The following is a 24079-nucleotide window of genomic DNA, read 5'->3' on the forward strand; positions in this document are numbered from 1 at the left end:
TTTTTTTCTACTGATTTGCGTCACCAAATTTGATGCGTGAGATATCATTACGCCTTCTTCCGTGTTTTAAAGGACAGAACAGGAAACAAAACAAATATATATTTACAAGGATACCGTCACGGTTTTCAAAAGTTGAAGTGGTAGTATATTTTTATATTTTATTATTATTATTACTTCGTAGTCATAGTATATACACAAACAGGGCGCTGAAACACTCGTCTTACATCATTTTGACAAGCGAATCGTGCTCCGGGCGACAAAAGAAGATCTTTTTGCTGTTTTGTTACTGTCTGTGATCAAACCTGCTTTCGGTTTTAAACTCAGGGGGTCAAGAACGTTTGTACGATGGCTTTTTGGCTTGTTCTCTCCCCCTTGCCATCGATATTGCGAAACTGTACGAAATAGATGTGAAAGGAAACAAAAAAAGTCTGTAGTGAAGTGGTGGCGGGTAGGGTGGGCATCTGAATCCTTTAAAAAGCTCGGTAAATCGACAAGACAGCAGCAGTCCTCGATCTGCGAATTTTCCTAACTGTTCGATCCTACCGAGCATCCCAACATGAAAGCTACTGTAAGTAAACACACTTCATTTATCTATTCAACTTCGATTGAACCGATGTATAGTTGACGGGGGATTAATGCTAGTGCGGTTCTGAATTTGAGTGAATAGGATAAAAGATAAGTTCTACCGTGCAACACACAGTATTTGCTATACTCTACTAGTAATGTAGGTATAGTTACAGAATAGGCTTAAATACATTTAGAGATATTTACCAACTCCCTAAAAAACTTGACTATTCGCATATCTATACTGATGTCACGTTAACCGTCCCAATTTCCATAGCGAAATGACCGGCATCTTTAGCTAGTGGGATCTAGACAGATGAGCTGACGTCCCAATCCAGTATCCCGATTCAAACACGGACCCCAAATTATTGATAAATTTCATTCATGCTGAATTTTCATTATCACTTTTTTAGTGTGCTCATATTTGCGTAGATATTTTTCAGAATTTCCGTATATTCAAATTATTATGCATGCTTTTTTGAATGCAGACATTTTTCCACATAAAATACCAAAAATTAGGGTTTAAGTGAACCTCAAAAAAGCTCGAGCTCCTGGGTCATTGAAACAATCTTTTTCAAAACTATATAGAAGAAATTTTCGCCAAGTTGCTTTCATAAATATTCAGTTAATTAATATTCTAAACAATTTACTACTGGTAGCTATTTATTATTACTTTATAGGATTTACTCTCACCTGAGTAGTTATTTTAAAATTTCTCAAGTAGGAGAACCCTTGGAACCAAGTAGTTTGTAGCTGCTCGTAACATATTCAGCTCGTCTAGGTTTGAATTCCAGAAAGTTGCATGAAAACGAAACCGTTCTGTATCGATTTATAAACTTTACATTCCGGTCTGTTTGGCCTCTTGCGCATAAAATGGTTATGATGCGTGAATGATCAAATAAGTTGTTTTAGTGATAAATAATTTCTCGTGCTGTTCAAGTATTGCATTGAATTCTATTACAATATCAAACATTAAATATGTTTTAGTAATTAGTGGATTTATTTATGAATGAAAAGATTTTAAAGAAATTAGTCAAATATTTAATGAATCCTCCTAAAGTTTGAATGTTTGCTTTCACTGATATCGCCACATATTCCCTAATATAGTTTTTAGATTTTCCTTGTCTCATGTAATGTGAATGCATGTTATTATTATCAGGCCTGCAAGTTATTCTTATCAGGAGATCATTTTTCATGAAGTTAATTAACCAGAATTTTATACCTCCTAATAATATTTTGTAAAAAAACCGAAAAAAAACAGCTACGATAGTTGGATATTCATCCAGTTAAAAACATCAAATGCAAAACTAATGAAAGAATAAAGTTTATTACATGAATTGAATTTCAATTCATTTGGCAAATAACATACCGAAACATGTTTATACGTTAGTCGACTGTAAAACCTGTATTTTTCACATTTTTTGGTTATTCCGACTTTTTGATAAAAATGTTCCGTTTTTTTCAGCAAAGTTTACTAAAATCAGTTATCTTAACTAAAATTGCACATACAGTGCCGTCTTAACGCATGGGTCAATCAAGGCTCACTGACCGTTGGCCTCAAGTGCAGGGGGAGGGCCCTCATGATGAGATTGCGTTAAAAATTTCAAAATTTAATCATACAAATTGGTAAGCAATAATTTATAGTCAGGTAGGGGGCTTCCAAAAACCAATTTGTGTAGGGGGGCAAACGATACGCTTAGGACGGCCCTGCACATACAGATCATGGTTTCCCAAACAATTTGCTCCATCGCCCCCTTCTTTGGAAATTTTTTTCTCATCGCTCCCCAACTCAAGTGAAAACATAAGATCTTATGTTAAATCCGTTGGTTCTATCGCCCCCTAGACCATTCCCTCATCCACCGGGGGCGATATTGCCCACTTAAGGAAACACTAATATAGTAGATGATTCGCATAACTTTATAACTAGAGCCCGGATTATATGCACTAAAAAAAGTGGCAAAATATGCTCTAAAAATCTGCAAATATGCACTTAAAAATGCAAAAACATGCACTTAAAAATGCAAAAACATGCACTTAAAAATGCAAAAACATGCACTTAAAAATGCAAAAACATGCACTTAAAAATGCAAAAACATGCACTTAAAAATGCAAAAATATTTGCACTGAAAATCCCAAATATTCATTAAACACCCCAGAAAAGCACTAGAAATCTTGAAAAAGTCAAAAAGTCCGAAATATGTACAAAAAATGAGAAAATATGAATTAAAAAAAATCGCCATGCAAAAAAAAGCAGTTGTGTTCTCAAAAGGCATCTTTTCTATATATTTCTTAGTGCATATGTTTTCATTTATATATATATATATATATATACCGCATATGCAAATTAACTCCTACATATTTTTTATTCAGAGATTTTTTCATTTTTAGTTTGTAGTAGCTGCTCAATAACGAAAATACCAGTAACAAAAGAATTTCGACACTATTTCTAAAAAAAATTCAGCACTTTCACTTATCTTATCATAAAACTCATGGCAACTGAGGAGTGCAATTTAAAAACAGTTCTACATGCTGCAACTAAAAATATAAATTTTTTGGATGTTGGAATATAAGTAAAAACGACTAGATGCAGCATGTAATTAAATTTTAAACTGTTGCGTTATTTAAGGATTACATGAGCAACAGAAAAACATTAAAACAAATTTTCTATACCATCAAGTGAGAACATGTATTGCTTGACACATTTTTTAAAGGATGATAAATTAGTATTGTGAGTGATTTCTGGTGGTAACGTATTGTAGAATTTTAGGATAAAATAAGTAAAATGTTTCTTCAACAGTATTTTATGAGGCAACGGAATGAATACATATTATTTAGTCCATTTTATATACCTCCTAATAATATACCTCCTTATATAAATATGTATTAATTCACCAAATTTCTCCTGTGGGAAAAAAACCGATGTTATGAAAATATTATGAACAATATTTATTTCAAAAATTATTTTAAAAAATTGAGTGAGCTTAAATAAACCTTCAAAAATATGCACTTATACAGAAAATTCTTTGATTTTATGCATTTATATGCATTAATGCTAAAAAAAGCCAAAATATGCAAATGCATATGCACATATGCATTTGCATTTATAATCCGAGCTCTCTATTTATAACCATCACAATTTTCTTTTCTTATGAAATACACTGGTGTCCTAATTCACTATATATTTGCTTCGTGATTTTGCTATGGTAGATTTAATTTAAAATGAAAAATTTGACCTTTAATTCCAACTGGAAGGTGATTTATTTAGACGGTGGCTATATATCATATTTTGGCTGCTTTATCAATGAATGGCAATTATTTTAGTGACTATTGGTAATATCCCGCATTTTACCCAATTGATTATCTCGATATCTAGCATTTTCGCCGATGGAATATGGTCACGTGGATTATATTATTATCTGTATGAACTATTATTTTTCCTGCGATATTAACTAAGAAAGAGAGAGAGAACAAATCCCTTCCCTATAAAAGCTGTCAGATAAAAATAACAAGCCAATAATCAGGGAAAATGAATTCTTTGTCCTGATATTTGAAGAAATTTCTATTTCTCATGAAAAATAACATGAACTAGTTTTATGAGGTGTCTTTCAAACTAAGAAAAAATTATTTTTTTTCTCAGAGCCATTTTGCATGAGGCAAGCTTGAAATATTAGCGTCCTCAAAATTCATTAATAGTAGAGGATAATTATAAGTAATCGGATTACAATTATCAAAAAACTTTAAAAAATTGTTGCTTGTGAACCGTTGATACTAGAAGCATATTTGCAGTTAGAAAAAGTATCCGAACAACGCGTGGACCTCAGCTACATCATTCATATATTGCAAGGTATAGTTATTGAAATAAAGTATTTTTTTACTTTTATTTGATCACCCTATCCTAAAAAACCCAACCAGAAAGTTGTCCTTTCTTTCCTGAGAGTAACACAAAAAATTTCACGTTTCCAAGTGCAATATTCGCTGAGATATTTAAATTCAAAAACAGAAGTTGGAAACAGTATAAATGAGGGAAAGAAGCGTTGTCCATTAGTGTTCATGCAGTTTTTTCCACCTTTTTTCTCTGATTTAGAATTCAAATATCTTAATTTTAGCGGCTAAAGGAGTTAGCTATGCACCCTGTATATTTAGCGGGTATATGAGAATTTCGGGAAACTTAAATGAAAAAAAACATTGCTAGAGAAACCTCGGTTAGCACAGGACCGTTACCAGAGGGGGCGAGGGGGGGGGGGCAACTACCCCAGGCAGCAAACTTTAGAGAGTGGCAAATTTCAGGAAAGTCCGAAAAACACTTATAAAATGATCGAATTTCACAGTGGAGGGGGGGGGGGGCAAATCACGTTTGTTCCCCCCTCCCCTCCCCCAGAAAAACCCTAGTTTCGGCACTGGATTAACATACTTCCGGCTGGTTAGGTATTGATTCGAACCCCAGCTTGAGCAGCGTTTTTCAGCCGTTTGAAATAAGCTCTAAATTGTAGATTACTACTTAATTTTTCACTTTTCTTGGGTCTTTTTTCTCTTGCTGATCATGCACATACATAGTGGTTGGTCCAACAAACCAACCGTTTTAATGCGTCCACGTAAAACCATATTTATAAATTGTCTTAAAATAAGAAAAGATCTACTGTGCCCTGTAGTGAAAGAGTCAGAAATCTAACCGAATATTCGGAAAAAATCATGATAAAAAATGAGGAAGGTAGCGTATTCACATTTTTTGGTTCAGCTTAGACATCTCTTAAGATGTGATTAAAAGAATAGCTGTGATAAATTTATAGTTGGAGTGATGATAATGAGAAAAATACTTTTTGCTGAAAAAAATGTTATTTGATCTAAAATATGATCCTTGTAAACAATATATATCTCTTCTTCTCACTTTTAAGAAGTTTAATTTCAACAATAAAATTTGAATGAAAGTCAAATCAAGAGCACAATTATATTCTATTGAAAATATACTTTCACTATCTTTGCAGGTGGCTTTAGTCTTAATTAGTGCCATCGTCTATGTCTCAGCCTATAAACGAGGTGGATATGGAGGAGGAGGTGGAGGTAGTGGTGGCTCAGGAGGTTATGGAGGTGGTAAGCAAATAGGAGGAGGAGGAGGTAGTGGAGGTTATGGCGGAGGCAAGCAAGGTGGTGGAGGAGGCGGCTATTCAGGTGGAGGAGGCGGCTATTCAGGCGGAGGAGGCGGCTATTCAGGCGGAGGAGGAGGCTATGGAGGAGGTAAACAAGGTGGAGGAGGTGGCTACTCGGGTGGAGGAGGCTATGGAGGTGGCAAACAAGGTGGAGGAGGAGGAGGAGGATATGGAGGAGGTAAACAAGGTGGTGGTGGCGGCTACGGAGGTGGAGGCCGTGGAGGCGGTGGTTACGGTGGTGGAAGCCATGGCGGTAGCTACGGTGGTGGACAAGGAGGCTACGGAGGAGGAGGAAAAGTTGGAGGTGGAGGTGGAGGTTATGGTGGAGGTGCCGGAGGTGGTAAACAAGGTGGTGGAGGAGGCTATGGCAGTGGTGGATACGGCGGAGGACAAGGCGGCTATGGAGGAGGAGGAAGCAAATTCGGAGGTGGCGGAGGAGGAGGATATGGAAAGTACTAAAGACGTATTCATCAAGTGAGTTTCCTTTTTTTTATTTCTCTAACTCTCTTTTTATAGAAAGTAGCTATGAAAACGTATATTTCCCACAAGTCAAATACCACAAAAGCATTTTTATTCAAAAATTTAAATTCTAACTCAAGTAACTTAATTTCTTAATTTGTTAAAACTAGTACTTGTACTTTTATGCACAGTAAGTTTAACTACCCATACACAGTAGTTTAAGCAGTAAATGCTAACTACCCATACACAGTAGTTTAAGCAGTAAATGCTAACTACCCATAAACAGCACTACAGTAGCTAAAAGTTTAACTACCCATCAAAACAATTAGAAAACATAGTCTTAATGAGGAGATAAGGAAATTTTTCGAAGCCCCCATTGAAGACCGAAAATCTCCTCGTAGCTTTTTGTGCGGAATCACTGTGTGCGTAAAAGTTTCACCAATAAAATACATTTTTATAAACTCGATGCCATACTCTTTGTAAAAGAAGAAATATGAATAAAATTGTTTTTTTTTGCTGTAGATGCTCATATAAATGTACTTTGCCATGAAGCTTGAGCAGTTTGGTCATATGTTTGTAAAAAAATAGTACGTGCACATACATTGGCGTCAGAGGTGGATTCAACGGCAGGTGCGCTCTGGGCCCCACAAAACTCCAACTTAAGGGGCCCAATATTTTAATCTGAGCCCAGAGCCTCAACCGACCTTAATCCGTCTCTCGTTGGCGTAGAAAAAAACCCTCTACTGGTGACTACTCCTAATTTTTTCCCCAGTTTCTTTCCCCTTCCCTTCATCAGAAATTTCCGAAAGTTTCATAACTTTCTGATGAATAAACTATAGCCCATTCTCCTTAAACAGCTCAGTACACGCGGCAACTTTTATTGTAAAGAACACAGTATGCATCAATCGATATTGAACTTATATTTAAAAAAAATTAATTACTGCGAAAGATATTGCATTGTAGTCTACATAAGTGGTTCTCAACCTTTGGAAGTCCGCGGCCCGGTTGTGTATTTTTTTTCGAGTGGAAGGCCCGGTCATAAACACGTCTATGGGAAATAAATGAGGAAGAATTAAAAGATGGAATCACTCACGGCCCGGCGGTTGAGAAACACTGGTCTACATTAAAAAGAGAGGCGGTGGTGCTAGTTATATCTGAGCTCTGACCACCTGTCTATCTTTTAGTTTCTCTGATCGGCAATTCAACTTCTTTTTTGGACGCTAAAAATCTATTCACCTCGTTTTTTTTATTATGAAATACAGTGATATTGTTTTCAATAAAATCGTTTTCAATGAGAAATATTGCTAATCACCATTAAAATGCATACCAGCCTTGACAGTTTCGTTATCAGACATAACCAGCTTTTAAATGAAACCGATGCTTCATTTCATATAATTCCATGTCTTTTATAATAAAATTTTTCTCAGTGATTGGATACTATCCTCGATAAGAAAAAAAATTATACTGCTTGTTTCATACATTCATTTCACAGGATTCAAAAGTTTTCTACCTCACTTCTTGAAAACAAAAGTACGTCCAACGTGGTTGATTCTTTGAACTACTATAGTTACTTTCTATCATACGATAGGGAGAAATTCTTATAATCATTAGATCATGATTCACAGAAAAACCAAGTTTTTTATTGCCTGATCAGAAAAATCCAAATACCTTGCTTAAATTATTTTGTTTCTCTAGTCCGAGAAAGGCTATGATGAGACCTTTATTTCGGTACTAAGATTTCACCGTCAAAACCCCTTTGTCATACTGAATAATAACAAAATGCTGATAATTTTCTCAGAGTTTTCTTGTTAATTTTCAACAAATTATTTTAAGAATAATTATCCTTATTGTACATTCGAAATTGTCTATTCTAGGGTGCACTTCACCACTTCATGTTTCCTAGGCAGATGCACAGACTGGTGATCAATCGGAGCTTTTCTATGAAAAACTTTTTTTATAAGAATAAAATCATTTTTTTTCCAAAGAGAATTGCATTCTTTTTCTTTCTTATTTAGCATCTCTTGATATTAATATTTTTTTTCTATTAATTATGGCTAGTCCGATTAATCGGGTCAGTTAATCGATCAATTGTTAATAGCAGTTAAAAATTTTAGTTGAGTTAATCGACTCGATCAATCCGATTAAAGTTCCTAATTTATTTTGATTTGTTCGATGAAACCGATTGGATGTGGCTTCAAATATATTCCTAGGTATAACATTTCACATAAGTTAATATTTGAATCAATATTTTGATCAAATTTTTCGACGGGGGGGGGGGGGGGAAATGCAAGTCGATTCAACGAAAACTGGTGATGATTCAAGTTTATATACTGAGTTTGATGGAAGTTTTCAGTGGCGCCGGAGCGGGGTGCTCGAGCACCCAGTGTTTCGTAGCGTGGGGCTGAGTACCCACAGACTTGATTCAGAAATAAAAATCTCCTATACATATATCCGATTTTTTTTTTCGCAAATAATAAACACGAAAAACTTTTTTTAAAGAAAAACTGCCTGTTTTTCCTCCCTATGCGTCTTGAATCTTGCTAGAGCCTTCTTTGACAAAACAATTGATAGTTTTTTCAAGTTCTTAACGCATTTTTACCATAAAATTATTTTGTGCACACACAAACATGTATTAATTATACTCTAAGATATATATAATATTTTTTATACTCAGATTAATACTTTATTTGGAAATTGGAATAATTTGTTTTAATATGTGCGCTTTATTGGAAAATTGTACGTCGCACGTCCTGGTAAGATATTTATAATTAAATGTTAAAAAAATATTGTTTTCAAAACTTATTTATTATCATTTCATAACCAACGTGGTGAAATAACAAGCATTAATTACATGTACTTTAAATAAACAATAATTAGTGCACATTCTTATTTTCTTCCAGTTTCTTCCACTGTCTCGTAAGAGATAGGTTTCTTTTGGGAGTTACCCAGCCCTACGTAGAACCTCGATTAACTAGAGGTAATGGTAAAAGTTTAACAAAAATGGAATAGATATTAAGCCTGTTGGTGATATACAGTATTAGGTGTGCGCTTCTTATGGAAAGAAAACGAAAATGTGTCTGTGAGATAATAAACAACCCTACACTGGGGTCTTTGTCCTTTTCATTTTCCTCTAGCACATTTTCCCAAACTTCTTTGTTTCCATCGCCCGCTTCAATTTGTTTTATCTCTTATCGCCCCCCCCCCCCTTAAGTCAACCCATAGGATCCTATACCAAGTCCATACATAGCTTCTAGCGCCCCCATGGCCCGAACATGCTAAGAAGCCGTCTTATTTGCGACCGGGACATTTGCGACTGAAACAAAACCGTAGTATTTGCGACCGAAGCTTCATCGACTGTTATTAGTTTAAGAAGACATTATTATGTACAGGCAGAAATATTATTGATGTCAAATATACATTAATTCTATGTATATAAAATTGATTTTCTGTGTGTGTTCTCTATACAAATCTACAATTTTAGATCTATCGTCGCCAAATGCATATATGCCAAATGGGACCCAACTTGAACGATAAGCTACTTTTAAAGTTCGTTAAAATTGGGCAAATGCCCCAAATGGGTGAAAAACTGTCTGGCAACAATGGTTTTTGAGCCTCAACAGTCACTTTCGGAATGTTTACTTTGGTTACTGTGGTTCCCTAACAATGCGTTTCAGACATGTTATTCAGACATGTATGCCTTTACAATGGTTTGTCAAAATTGGACAAACCATTTTACCCGCATTTAATGCTGTTTTTTCCCAAATTTCCTCAATTTTTTGAATTTGCATACCTCGGTGAATATTGCACTTGGAAACGTGAAATTATTTTAGTTGGCATCGGGAAAGACAGAGCAACAACTTTTTAATTGGGTTCTTTGGCACACGGGGACGACATAGAAATTTGTTTTTATTTTTATTTTATAACTGTACAACCCCTTATAACATGAATGACGTATCTGAGTATTACACGTTATTTGGAAACTATTTCTAGTTGGAACTGTGTCTCTATGTCTAACAGCTCGTCAATAATGTGCCATACGTCCTGTTACCCATGCAGCTTGCATATACTCGTAAAAAAATAGTTTGAGACGAAATGCAGTTGACTCTCGTTATAACGGAAAAAAATATCGTTTTAACGAAAACTTTTCTAATCCCCCGGATAAGTTTACATACGAACAATATAAAAATCTGGAATTCCTTTGTAACGAAATTTCGTTATTACGAAGTGATTCCTCTGGTCTCTTGGAGTTCATTATAATGGGGTTTGACTGTATTCCCCTCCCCTCCCCTCCCCCCAAAAATGTGACATTTTTGCACTAACGTAATTGAACTTCGGCAATTTGATCTGAAAACAGTCCTTTCTACTTTTATAAATTTAGGAAGGAAACAAAAGAAAGAAAGGGTGGGGAGAGAAAAATAAAAAAATGGTCAAGAGGAGCTCGGTTGTGCGTAAATAACTCGAAATTCCACTTGTGCACAAGGGGATTCGCGCCTTACTCCCAGTTTTATGACAAATTTCACATTTATGAGACGTTTGATTATGGTCATGATTAATCTCTGTATATAGCTTTTAATATTCAAATATTCCATTCATACGAAGCACAATTTCAATTATTTGACATTTTCATTTTTACTCGAACTCGTTTTGCAGATTGTGAAAACGCGTCGCTGTATTGGTTTTGCACGCGTATTATCAACACTAAAAACCATAAATTTTAGATTGACAGATACGAAGAGACGCATTGAGCGGATTATGGACATTTCAAAGTGAAGACTTATGTGAGAATTTATTGCACTTTTCTGAGAAATCAGCAGACGCAGTGAGTCTCAAATAAACGGATTTAAATTGCTTTAAATGTGGTTATACGCCCTTTTAGAATTTTTTTTCTAATGTCCACAACATTGTTCTTGCAGGGTAGGAAAATCGCATTGAAATTATTTGGGATGTTGTAGGCCAATAATAGGCCAACAGCAGGCTTAAGTAGTAGGGCAGTTAATAGGAAGCATTACAGTATCGATTAAAAAAACTTTAAAGATGTGGTGTCAATAAATACCTTAGAGGAGAAGTCCTCATACATTATCTGCCTCTGAAATATAGAAACCAATCAGCAAACCAAATGACGTTAAGACCGTCTTAAATATGTTCAAAATTTACATTTTTCCTGTTAAATTGAAAGGAATGGCATATGAACACTTGCAATTGAAACAACAGTAATTTTATGAAATTACAGTTTCTTAAGTAAAGCAATGTAGTTTTAAAAAATTAAATTTTGCGGGTATTTTTTCCTCATGTATGATTTGGTCTCTTGGAGTTCGTTATAACTGAATTCGACTTATTTATTTTCAGCAGAGGCAATGAATTGGCACCCCCCCCTCAAAATTCATAAAAAAATACCCCATAGCAATCATTCTTTATTCAATTTTTATAAATATATTCCCCATCAGACCACTCAGTGCCGACTGAAGATAGCTTTGTGCTAAACTAGATGGCTATCTGTTTGTAATTGCATGAAAACGATGGGTTTTTTACAAGCTTTCATTTTTCACCCATCTACTTCTTGGATTATATTTACTACCAGCACTCAAAAGAATGCCAATGAATGGTCAACAAATCTTTGTCTGCTTTCTTTATGGCAGTCCTCTTCGAATAAAAAGTCTTCGAACACACACAATTTTCTGTCTTTACAGTTACTCCATTTTGCTTTTATACAAATACAAATACAACGCCACAACAGGCAAATTGCCCAACGAGGTGGCTGACTTAAGAACATCATGGATCCCCGAGCCATTTTTTGGAGGCCCTACCTACTACTACTACTACTACACCCCCCTGGAACCCCCCAACGAATCGGTACATGCGGGAATGTGCGTGTACGTGTAGTGAAACCTGACGTGAATTTTTGTTGTTTCTCTGTAATGCTTGTTATGTGTAGTGCTGCCATCTGCCACATAACAAGCATTACAGAGAAACAACAAAAATTCTTTTTGTTGTTTTTACCTCTTCTATAGTTTGTGTCAGGGCCTACTGTCACCCCCCAAGTCGTAAAACCACCGAGATTACATGCAACACTTTTTTTATTTCCTTTCTCATGTTAATGTTACTTGAATAGGGGAAAAATTGCGAAAAAGATATTCTATGCATTTTGTTTGAAATTAAATTTTTTTAGTCAGAGCGACTAAAAAAAATTTAATTTCTCAAACTTCCTCGTATGGCCCCCGAAACAGCAGCCGTGGCTCTCCTTTTGCGAGATTTTCATCCGTGATCCCCTGAAATATCCTAGGGCCCCCGGTTGAGAACCACTGATCTAAAGTATATACACTAGGGTATAACATCACTCATGTTATTTCTAGTTGATTAGTTCAATAATTTGACCTTTTCGCTCCAGAGTTTTAAGTTCTCTCTGTTTCAATTGGTTTGTAATGATTCCTTTTTCAAGTGAAGACCTGAGGTACACATATGTGTACCTAACTCCAATGGTCCTAGTAAGGATATCGACTTCAATTAACTAATTAGGGTTTTTTTTTTTTAAAAATGAACTTTTGTAAAAGGCATTTTGACATACAATAAACAAAAATCAATTTTTTAATAGCCAGTTTTGGCTCAAGGGGTGAAGAGGTTACTTGACCGGCGTAGTTACTGAATGTGCTTCAATGAAAATTCAATGTTACTCTTAAAAAAAAAAGGAGTGGAAAGAAAGAGTGAAAATGTTTTTAAACATAATCAAGTCATGCATGAACTTGGATTTTTTTCTTCAGTATATATGAATAAAAAAAATAAAAATGAAAGTTAGGTTTAGAAAATATAAATGAACTTTTCCTTGTGAGATAAATGTACCGTAATTTCCAGCTTATTATAATACGCAGATCCGAATCTCACTACTTCGAGAAAAGATTATAGTATTTCCTAATCGGCATTTGCAAGTTTGTTTTTTTTTGTTTTTTTAAGAGAATAAAGGTTTATTTCTATGAATAAACTACATACAACAACATAACAAAAAAAAAACAACACAACACATGAAATAATCATAATCGTCTTCGCCGTCGTTGGGAACGGACGTGCTATTATCGCGCTCCGCTCACCGACCAATAGAAGAAGTTTTATCCGAAACCGTTGCCGGGGGATTACCGTAGGATTATCCGTCACGCCAGTGCGCCATTTTGTGTCTTTCTTTGTGTTTTTCTTCGTTCTCGTGAGTTTTACTTAGCGTGTTGTTTATTTTTGGGTCATATTCTGCGGTGATTTTCTTTTTTTTTAGCGCACGTTGGATTGTGAGATAAGTGGTTTTTTTTTATTATATTGCTCTCATTTATTTTAAATTTCCGTTGTGTATTTTCGATCGACTTATATTTATTTTTCTCGTTCGCATTTCATTTTCGTTGTTTTTTCGCCAGGTTCGCTCGCTTCTTTGATATAAGTTCGTAGGTTATTGGACGTTAGTGTTAGCAAACAGTGTATACTTTTTCCCGGGTACTCTCAATAACTTTGTTTTCCTTCCATTTGGGCCTATTGTTGTAGTGTTAGTGTTTTGAGATAGTTAGCTAATTCTAATAAGTATAAATTGTACTTCGTAGCTTAATACTTTTTTTAGAGGGTGTTGTATTCTTTATATACATGTTTATTTTATTCTTCGTGATTTAGTGCTGAGCATTCTACTTTACGTAATTTTTTCGTATAGTCTCTTACGTATATTTTGCATAGTAATGTATTTTACATTATTTTAATTTCCAGTTAACGTTTCTCATTTTCCTATTGTTAAGTATTTTTATTATTATCTACAAGTCATATATTATTATCTAGCTTTAGCAATAGTGTTAGTATGCCTCGACCTCGACTAGTGTTGTGTAGAGCTTGCGACGGGAGGTTTCCCTGGTCTAGGGGTATGGTAGCTGATAGTTTCAATTGTAAAGGGTGCTTGGTTAGAAAAAGGCTGGAACTCGAGGTCGAAGCTTTACGGGAAAAAGTTAGGGTGCTAGAGGGCCCGGTTATAACGGACCCTCTGGTCGTCGAGCCACCTGTTGATGAAGAAGCAATCTCCACGAACAACGACATTTTAGAGGGCGAATGGGTGGTCGTGGATGAGGTAGAGGGGGATAGTGATAGGGGTTTAATCATCGGCGATTCTATGGTTAGGGAACTTGGGAACCGAGTGTGTAGGGATTTTCGGGGTTTCGAGCGCTGTTGTCTTCCTGGGGGGAAGATTGGCAACGTTCGAGACGTTTTTCATCGCCGAAAGTTGCCCTTGCGGGTGATTCTGTGGGTGGGAACAAATCAGGTAGGAGCGAATATTAGTGAGTCTCTGTCAGAATACCGGGATTTACTATTATCCGCTAGGGAGGGGGGTTCAGATGTGGCAGTGATTCCAGTGCTGCCAAGGGGTAGTAGGGGATATAGGAGTAGGATCCACCAATTCAATATAGGCCTGAAGGACATTTGCTTGGGGTCACGTTCTTGGAGCTTCCCGCATTTACCGATAGGTGGCTTCGTTCGGATGGGATCCATCTAAATAAGAGAGGGGTCTGGGAGGTTTACGATAGTCTTAGGTCAGGTTTTTTACTCCCAGACCACGTAGTTGGGAATGCGGGTTAGTTAATGATAATCACAACAGTATTGACGGGGAATTACCCACCTCTGACTTGGATGGCTTCTCGATTGACAACAAACCACCGGGCAAATTAAAATGTGTGTTAATAAATGCCAGGAGCTTGGGTAATAAGAAAGATTTTTTAGAAACTATGATAGTTGTGGAGGGCTTGGATCTTATAGCCATTACAGAATCTTGGGCAAACGATGGGGATGAATCTTTCTTACACATCTCAGGATACGATACTTTTTTGAGAAATAGATCTGATAGGGAAGGGGGTGGAGTGTTGATATACGTGAAATCATGTTTGAAGGCTAGAGAGTGTAACGTGCAGAGAAGTGATATTGAAACCATATGGGTTGAACTTGAGAACAAAAGACGTCATAAGCTTATTGTTGGGGTTTGTTACAATCCACCGAATAGGGATCAAAACTACATCGCCAAAATGCATGATGAAATTTCCTACATGTGTAAGCGAAAGAGGGTTCTCATACTAGGGGATTTCAATTACCCGGGTATTGATTGGGAGAACCTTTCATCTGGAAATCAGTATGAAAGAGACTTTCTTAAGTTGGTGCTCGAAAATTTTTTGTATCAGCATGTATCAGAAGCCACTAGGGGTACTGCTATTTTGGATTTAGTTCTTACTAGTTCTGAGGATCTAGTTGAACATGTTTCGGTGGGGGAAGAGTTTTCTTCCAGTGATCATCGTATCGTCAGATTTCACTGTAACTTTTCCTCGGGTAAGGTTGATAACAAAAGACTGGTTCCTTGTTTTCGGAGAACTAACTTTGATGTTTTGCGAAGAAGGTTAGCGGAAGTTTTCAAAGACCGGTTGGAATCAGTAGGGGTGGTAAGTCAATGGGAAGAATTTAGTACGAAGCTGTCCTCTGTTTTGCACGACGTCATACCCTTTGTTCGAAAAAAGCGTGTTTGTACATCACACCCTCTATGGTTCACGGATAGCGTGCGGAACCTTTATCTTGAAAAGAAAAGAGCATTCAGGGAGTATAAAAGTGGACGAGGTGACCTATCATTGTTTACTGATAAAAGAAGACTTGAAGAAAGCGATAAGGGATAGTAAAAAGCAAGTTGAATCTAGGTTGGCAGATAACATTGGCTCTGACCCAAAATCATTTTTTCGATACGTCAATAATGGATGTAAGGGGACAGTTGGCCCCCTCTCGATAGGAGGCTCAAAAGTAGAGAGCAATGTAGGCATGTGTAGTGCTTTCAATGACTTTTTCGCGTCGGTTTTTAATGGAGATAATGATATTCGATATACGGGTGTTGCATGGGGTAATAAAACGCTCAACGATATTCAAGTGGAAGACGTGGAGGTCCTAAATCTTCTAAGAAATGTATGTGCAAGCAAAGCACCAGGACCAGATGATATCTATCCCAGGGTTCTCAGGGAAGGTGCTAATGAATTGTTGGGGCCAGTCGCACAGATATACAGGAGTAGTGTTGCTGAGGGTATCGTCCCGAGAGATTGGAAACTGGCTAACGTTGTTCCGATATTTAAGAAGGGTAGTAGAGAAGTGGTGTCTAATTATCGTCCAGTGAGTTTGACGAGCTCCCTCTCGAAAATATTGGAAATTATCATCAAAAGGCAGTTTGTGAAGTGGATAGACGAGAATAATGTATTGTCGGATAATCAGCATGGGTTCAGGAAGGGGAAGTCATGTGTAACTAACCTCCTTTGCTTCTATGATTACGTGACTAAGGCTTTGGGTAAGAGCAAAAATGTCGACGTTGTTTACCTTGATTTCCAGAGGGCATTCGATCGGGTCCAACATGGCAAACTCTTGAAACGTTTACACGAGATTGGAATAGGGGGCAACTTGCTGAATTGGATAGAATCGTGGTTAAGAGATAGGTCGCAACGAGTTATGGTGAACGGGGAATTCTCTGGTTGGACAGACGTCACAAGTGGAGTTCCTCAGGGAAGTGTCCTTGGCCCCATACTTTTTTCACTTTTTATCGACAAACTCGATCAGGGTATCGATGGAATTACTAGCAAATTCGCAGATGATGTGAAGCTAATGGGGGTAATCGGAAATGAAAGCGATAGGGAGTTGCTCCAGACCAACTTAAACAAGATTGCAGCATGGGCAAATGAATGGAGCATGACGTTTAGCGTAGATAAGTGCATGGTCGCTCATTTTGGTTCGAACAACCCACGGTTCTCTTACGAGTTGAATGGTGTCACTATCCCGGATGCAACTAGAGTCACCGATTTGGGAATTCTCATTGACGAGCGACTTAAGTTTTCTGAACATTGTTCAGCGGTTGTCAAAAAAGCGAATAGAATGCTTGGTCTCATTTTCAAAAAGGTCTCTTCGCGTTCTCCTAAAGTCATTCTTCCGCTTTTTCGAGGCTTAGTTCGCCCTGGACTGGAGTATGCTGTAAGGTTTTGGAGACCATACCTACAGAGGGACATAGACTTGGTTGAAGGGGTGCAGAGAAGAGCTACGCGTGTCCTTATTGGCACACAGGGCTTGAGTTATGAAGAAAGACTTCATTTTTTGAATATGTTTACATTGGATGAACGCAGGTGTCGAGGAGATATGATCGAAGTGTTCAAAATTTTCAATGGGATGGATAGGATGGACCATGAACTTTTAGTACACCGCCAATCGACTGCTTTTACAAGGGGACACCAGTATCGATTGGTGAGGGACAATGCGAGGTTATGGTGTCGCAGGGAATTTTTCTCCAATAGGGTTGTTAATAAATGGAATAGCTTACCCCCGGAGGTAGTAAATTGTAACACAATTGACACGTTTAAAAAGAAATACGATAAACATGTTGGGGTAAATCGAGAAGCTATCCATTCTTAGAATAAGACAACCATAAGTATTCTTCATGGGCATTGTATAATATTTTATCATGTGTATATATTGTTTGTAATTTGTGTTAATTGCATTTTTAATTGGGTTGCTGTATTTTTGAAACATATGACAACCATATTTTTATGGGCATCTTTTTATCAGCCACCTCGTTGGGCATTTTGCCTGTTGTGGCGTTGTATTTGTATTTGTATGAACTACACACAAACTGTATACAAGAGTATGATCTCCCAAGGGACTTTATGTCCGTCCAGGGCAGATCCATGAAAATAATACCAAAAATGTTTTCTCGTGGCCAACACATCTTTTAATATATACACGTATGTGTTACACGTACACATACACACACATATAAATTGCCCCATGGTTTTTTTTGTATGTGTTTATTTGTCTGTCTTAAAACTTTATATACTATTTATGATATTTGTATTTTCCACATATGTTTTAATCAGAGTTTTATATTTTTTTATGCATTTTTCATTTTTTATGTGTGAATCCAGGGTATTGTAAATTTTTGGTGCTAAATAGATAAATCGTGTTTTTATTATAGTTTTACGAGGAAGAATTATTTGAAATTGGGTCCCGTTATTTTTTATTTGAAATGTATTTCTTTGAATTGGTCTTATTTTAAACCAATCTGTATTTCTGAATAGAAAGAGTAATAGTCTATAAACATAGGTTTTACGAACATTTGATCTGTAGTCATTTATTTGGGTACTTGATGGATGATGAGTATTTGGCCTGATTATATTTAAGCTTTTGTTTATTGTTTTGTTGAGTAATTGGATATTACAGTTACAGTCATAATCACCTCCCCATACACAAATTCCATAATGAATGGTGGACAGGATCCAAGAATTGTACATAAATAGTTATCAAAAAGTTTTCTGAAATAATATTTCGGAGATTATATATTCTTATATTATAATATTTTATTCGATTGTTAATAATTTCTATATGATTTTTCCATTTCAAATCTCTACTAAATGTTATTCCTAAATACTTGAAGGTTTCAGTCTTTTCTATTTGAGGGCAATCGCAGAGCTCATTCATACAATTTAGAGAGTGATACCTTATCTGAAAAGAAATGTCAACGTCATTTCTTCGAAGCTGAAATTTTATGTATTTTTGACATGAATGTCGCTCTCCACTTGTTAATACAAGATATACAGTTGACTGAATGTTGTGAAGATATTTATTATTTTAGATGTTAATTTTTTAAGGAAGGAAAAAACTCATCTCTGCCTCTACCGGGAGTCGAACCCGTATATAGCCCCTTACTATATAGCCATCTGGTGGCTCGTCGTCCATGAGCTATTAGCTGATCGGTTTCACCGTCCATTGCACGGTTCCGTTCGGCATATATACGCTCTAGCGAAGGGAAATCTCTATCTCCTCTGTAGCTTAGTGGTCAGAGCACTCGTCCGACAATCGGGGGACCCGGGTTCGACTCCCGGCAGAGATGAGTTTTTTTTCCTTCCTTAAAAAATTAACATCTAAAATAATAAATATCTTCACAACATCCAGTCAACTGTATATCTTGTATTTATGTATTTTGTTTTCGAGACGTTTAACTGGAGTTTATTTCTATGGAGCCAATATTGAATTCGATTTAAGTCTTCTTCTGTATATTGCTTTAATACTTGATCATTTGAAGCTGATATGTTCAATGCGGCATCGTCGGCAAATGTAACTAATTTCCCATGCAGTTGCAAAGATTGAATATTGTTTATATATACTAAAAATGCCAATGGTCCTAAAATTGATCCCTGAGGAATTCCTTTTCTTATTATCTTATAATCACTTATTATATTATTTATTTTAACAGCTTGCTTTCTAGTTTCAAGATAACTCGTTAGCCAGTTAAAAATTTTCCCCCTTAAACCTGCATTATAGAATTTTTCCATTAATATATCATGATCGATACTTTCAAACGCTTTCATTATATCTAAGAAAAGAGCTAAGTTTTTATTATTTTCGGTGCAGATATATTCAGAGAATTTCAAAATGGTCATTTCTGTATTCATATTTTTTCGGAAACCAAACTGCGAACTCGAAAAATAACTATGTTTGTCAAGAAAATTGACAATTTTATTTCTAACAACTGATTCGATTACTTTTGAGAATATGGGCAAAATCGAAATGGGGCGAAAATTTGTTAAGTTATTTTCATTTCCGGTCTTATAGATGGGTTTTACAATTGCGTATTTTAATTTTTCCACAAATTTCCCTTCTAATATGGAAGTGTTTAGAAGATAGAGTAAGAATTTAGAATGATATTTATACACTATTTTTAACATCTTTGCAGTAATACAACCATAACCACATGCTTTATTATTTTCCAAACTATTTATCACTATTTGTAAATTTTTTTCATTTATTGGGCTGAATACCATTGAATCTCTTTCGGAGTGTGAAATATGATCCATATGTTCATCTAGATCGGGAGAAATGTTTTCAACAGTGTTGATGAAAAAACCATTAAAATCTTCAGCCTATGTAGCATCATTTAGGGTTTCTGGTAAAACAATCCGTGGCTGAGGTCCCTTAACAATCATGTTCACTAGTCTCCATTGTTTTCTATTAATTTTGCCACATTTAAGAAATTCATTTTGAAAATATCTTTCTTTGACGAATTTGATTTTTTGTTTCAGCAAGGTATTAAATTTTTTATAGTCTCTGTATTTCTGTACATTATTAATGTCGTGCCTATGAGTTTTATATAGTTTTTCTTTATAATTTATCATTTGTTTTATTTCGGAATTCATCCAATTATGTTTATTGTTAGTATTTTCACTTTCGCACATCCAGTGTTTCTTATGTTTATTTATTAATTCCAGAAAAGCTTCATAGATGATGTCTACATTTTTTTCTTGATATATTTTATCTGAGATTCTCGAAGTTTTCATGGAAATATTGAATTTGAAATAGTTAACTTTTTTACTGAGATTTTGTTCGTTTAATTCATTTTTATTTCCAATTTCTCTATTTATATCGATTTTTAAGACTATTGGCTAATGATCGGAAATCGAGCTTTTAACAATAGCAGTTTTATATTTTGAGTTCATTTTTTTATTTCCTATAAATATGTGATCAATACACGAATTATTTCGAGTAGGATTGTTTATATATTGTTGCAAACCATGTTCTGACATTAAACCTGTATATTCATTTGTATTATTGTCATTTTTCATTAAATCAATATTAATATCACCTATTACAATCATATTTTTTTTATTTTGATTAGCAATAATATTACTCAATTCTTCTATAAATTGCATCGGGGTATATTCATGTGATCTATAAATTAAAATAATATCTAGATATCTAGATTTACAGTAAATATTTAGAATCTCGGCTGTTTCCATGTTTTGGGAAACTGATGAAAAATATAAATCATTTTTTATGAAAATCATGACACCTCCACATCTGTTTGAACATCTGCATCTATTATATGCATAATATCGTTCAATATGATAATTATCAACTTCATTTTCTTTGATCCAAATTTCGGATAACAAAATCGAATCAAATGAAAAGTTTAAAGTTTTTAAATAAACAACGAGCTGATCAAAGTTACTACGCATACTTTGGATATTTAAATGTAATATTTTCAAATCATCATATTTTGTATTTAAAAAATAATTGTCTAAGTCAGACCAGTTTTCTAAGTAAGGAGTCTCTGGAACACTCACATTTTCTTCGATTTCATCTTGGAACATTTTTTTATGGTTGGCAGTTTGTCCAAATCAAAAAAATCAGTTGTTAATTTTATTCTATACACTTTTTCCCCATCACTTTGTCGCAGAAACACCTTACCGTCCTTTACCCATGCGTGCTTATAGTTATTTTGTGATTTGAACTGTCTAGCAAGATAATGCAGATGTTTTACATTTAGAGTCAAGTGTTCATTTATGAAGATTTTTGATTCTGGAAATTTTTCACTTACTTCACTTGCATCGATTCCTTTACGCTGTTTGTTTTTTGATAGCCACCTGTCACGGACCAGTTTTATGCACCAATAATGAAATATTAATTTTTTGAAGGTGTTATAGACGCCACATTCTTGTTTAAAAAAGTCGATTTTTCAACTTGAATTTATGCGTCATCTATATATGTTTAAAAATTTATTTTTACTAGCCAATTTTTGAAAATATCCAATTAAATCATGAAAAAAAAAGCTGTAGATTACACGAGAAGTGTAAAATCCGCAAGAAAAAAATCAACACAGGTTTGTTTTATTTATTTTTTAGCACATGTATCTCGAGCCCATCCCTCTTTCCAAGCAAACTTCCCCCTTTGCACTTTTTTAAATGAATTTTTAAACTGATTTGAAATACAAAATTTTGAACTTGGGCGCTGTTACACGTATTGTGATTCATCCTTCATTTCCTGTTCTTGCTGAAAAGGGAAATTCGCTGATGGCCATAGGTCAAAGGTTAACACGGAAACGCCTGAGAACGGAAAGAGATGAAAGGACCTAGATCCCCCATCATCGTCCCTTAACTGCCCCCTGTGTTTCGGTCGCCAACACTACGTTTTTTTTTATTCGGTCGCAAATAAGACGACACGCATGCTAGTGCCGGGCCCCTAGGCCAGGATTTTTCTCACTCAGCCCACGTTTTAACACATAGCCGAAGACTTGAATGCGACCGTATCACGACTGGCGCTAACGCGCGCAACTTGGCACGACTATATATAGAGGAAACCGGTCAGGTTTGCTTTGTGTTTTGGGGATACCGTAAGTGGATGTACGTAAAGATGTTTTTTTCATGTCTCGTCGGATCGACTACCATCAGAATCCGAAACAGTGGTTTGCTGTCCGTGCTAGACTTCGTCGAGAGGGTAAGTGGAGATTTCCCGATCAATCTCAAAAACGTCATGCTGATGATTCTGATCCTGGTGAAGGACCGTGATGTGAGTAATTCTATTTTTTTTTCTTCTTTATAGATGTCAACAAATTTATTGCTTACGCACAACGACATTAACCTACAACAACTTAAACACGCAACTTCCTTATTGCGTTTCCGCTGGGAGTAATGTAAAAATACATTACTTGATTTGAGAATGTCCCAACCAACGCTTGAGGAACAAAACTATTCTGACATCTCTCGGCAATCTAGCTGCTCAAATCAATTTACTACGGATACCCAACACTGACATGAACAAAGAGGAGATCCTACAATTCCTGAAACTGCCAAAGTAATATGAAGTGCCAGACCGCTTGCCTTCTGGTCTATCAGAAGATTCTCCGACACTCACATATTGCGAGAACGAACCGATCTCGTCGGATTTGAGCTTCAGTGGGAATTAGAGAGTTGTTGGAGTCGAATAAAGGAATGAGTTTAATGAAAAAGTTAGGTATTGGAGCGTCATACGAATTAGATTCCATACCACAAAGTCTCATTTTTTCGTGTGTTGTTTCTTTCCAATTGCGTCTGGCCCATTGAATAGCTTTCTTGTTGGGTGTCACGTTTACGTCGTTCATCGGCTTGTGATGAGCCCAGGTGACGTCAGCCCAATCTGGATACATGATACTGTTAGTGTTAAATATGATATGTTCATCCTGTGGAGAAACGGCCCAATTGTAACTAATAGTGTTCTTACATGGTCTGAGTTCCATGAGCTGTTCAGCGTTAACCATGGGATCCCAGAACATCATCTTGCGGAATCTGAATGTATTTGTGGCTGTAAGTAGGTAGTTTGTAGCGAGCGTAATTTCCAGGGCTCAGGATGTTGATTCCTTCTCTGTATTATAAAGGTATGTCTGTTCCTGTAAATTCAAAAGTTTGAGTTTCGTAAGTGTTGTCGATGTAACCGAGCGCATAGATAGTGTTGTTGAAAGCGTTAAAGGTCGTAGTGGCTTGGATAGCAATTTAGGAATCATGTTTTGAACGGTGATGTTGCAACTTACCGGTTTGAATGTAGAGTGTTGAGTTGTGAGGTGGTGCCACTGGCCGATGTTTAGCCATTCGTCCATCTGTTGATTAGGTATTATGTGCCAGCCTGTGTCAATAGGTCCGTGACCACTGCCATCATAAGGGTATTGATAGTACTGGTTATTGATATAAGCATAAGCGTATGTTACGTTAGTATAGGTTACGGTAGACATGGTTAGCTGAGGTTAAATGCGGTTATTAAATAACCTAAATAATGTTACCAATCGGCGCTCGTTATATGGTTAGAGAATTGATCCAAGATTTTTTTTGGATGAGTTTTATGTTCGGCCTGAATTTCGTTGGTATATCTTCCAAAAGGATTACCAGTCTGCGTGGCAGTCGTGCGAGTTTGCAGATATCTTCTAAAACCTCGTCTGCTTCCTGTTCGTCTAGGAACATGAGATCCTCCTCCGGTATATTCGCTAGGATCTGGTCTACCAAATCGTCCTCGCTGGTGGCCGATGTCAGTAGGACTTCTTGATCTAGAACGCTATGTTCCAATGTTGATGCTATAGCAGGATCCGTCGCTGGCGTCGGATC

The 24079-nt window shown here is 36.1% G+C and overlaps 1 protein-coding gene and 1 non-coding gene across 2 annotated transcripts; both read left to right on the top strand.

The window, feature by feature from the left end:
* Nucleotides 1-438: 438 nt before the first annotated feature.
* On the top strand, nucleotides 439-8156 carry LOC149084859 (uncharacterized). The gene is made up of 3 exons (XM_089232586.1): nucleotides 439-568; nucleotides 5547-6182; nucleotides 8042-8156. The coding sequence occupies exons 1-2, from the start codon at nucleotides 557-559 to the stop codon at nucleotides 6165-6167; spliced, it is 633 nt and encodes a 210-aa protein (XP_089088712.1). The 5' UTR covers nucleotides 439-556; the 3' UTR covers nucleotides 6168-6182; nucleotides 8042-8156.
* A 10837-nt stretch (nucleotides 8157-18993) lies between these two features.
* On the top strand, nucleotides 18994-19067 carry TRNAV-GAC (transfer RNA valine (anticodon GAC)). Its single transcript has one exon. It is a non-coding gene; the product is annotated as a tRNA-Val (tRNA).
* The last annotated feature ends 5012 nt before the right edge of the window (nucleotides 19068-24079 follow it).

The sequence above is a fragment of the Pholcus phalangioides genome, unplaced genomic scaffold (genome assembly GCF_987345545.1).
Source record: "Pholcus phalangioides strain wild (caught in Gottingen) unplaced genomic scaffold, Ppha-v1.0 ptg000007l_1, whole genome shotgun sequence".
Lineage (NCBI taxonomy): Eukaryota > Metazoa > Arthropoda > Arachnida > Araneae > Pholcidae > Pholcus > Pholcus phalangioides.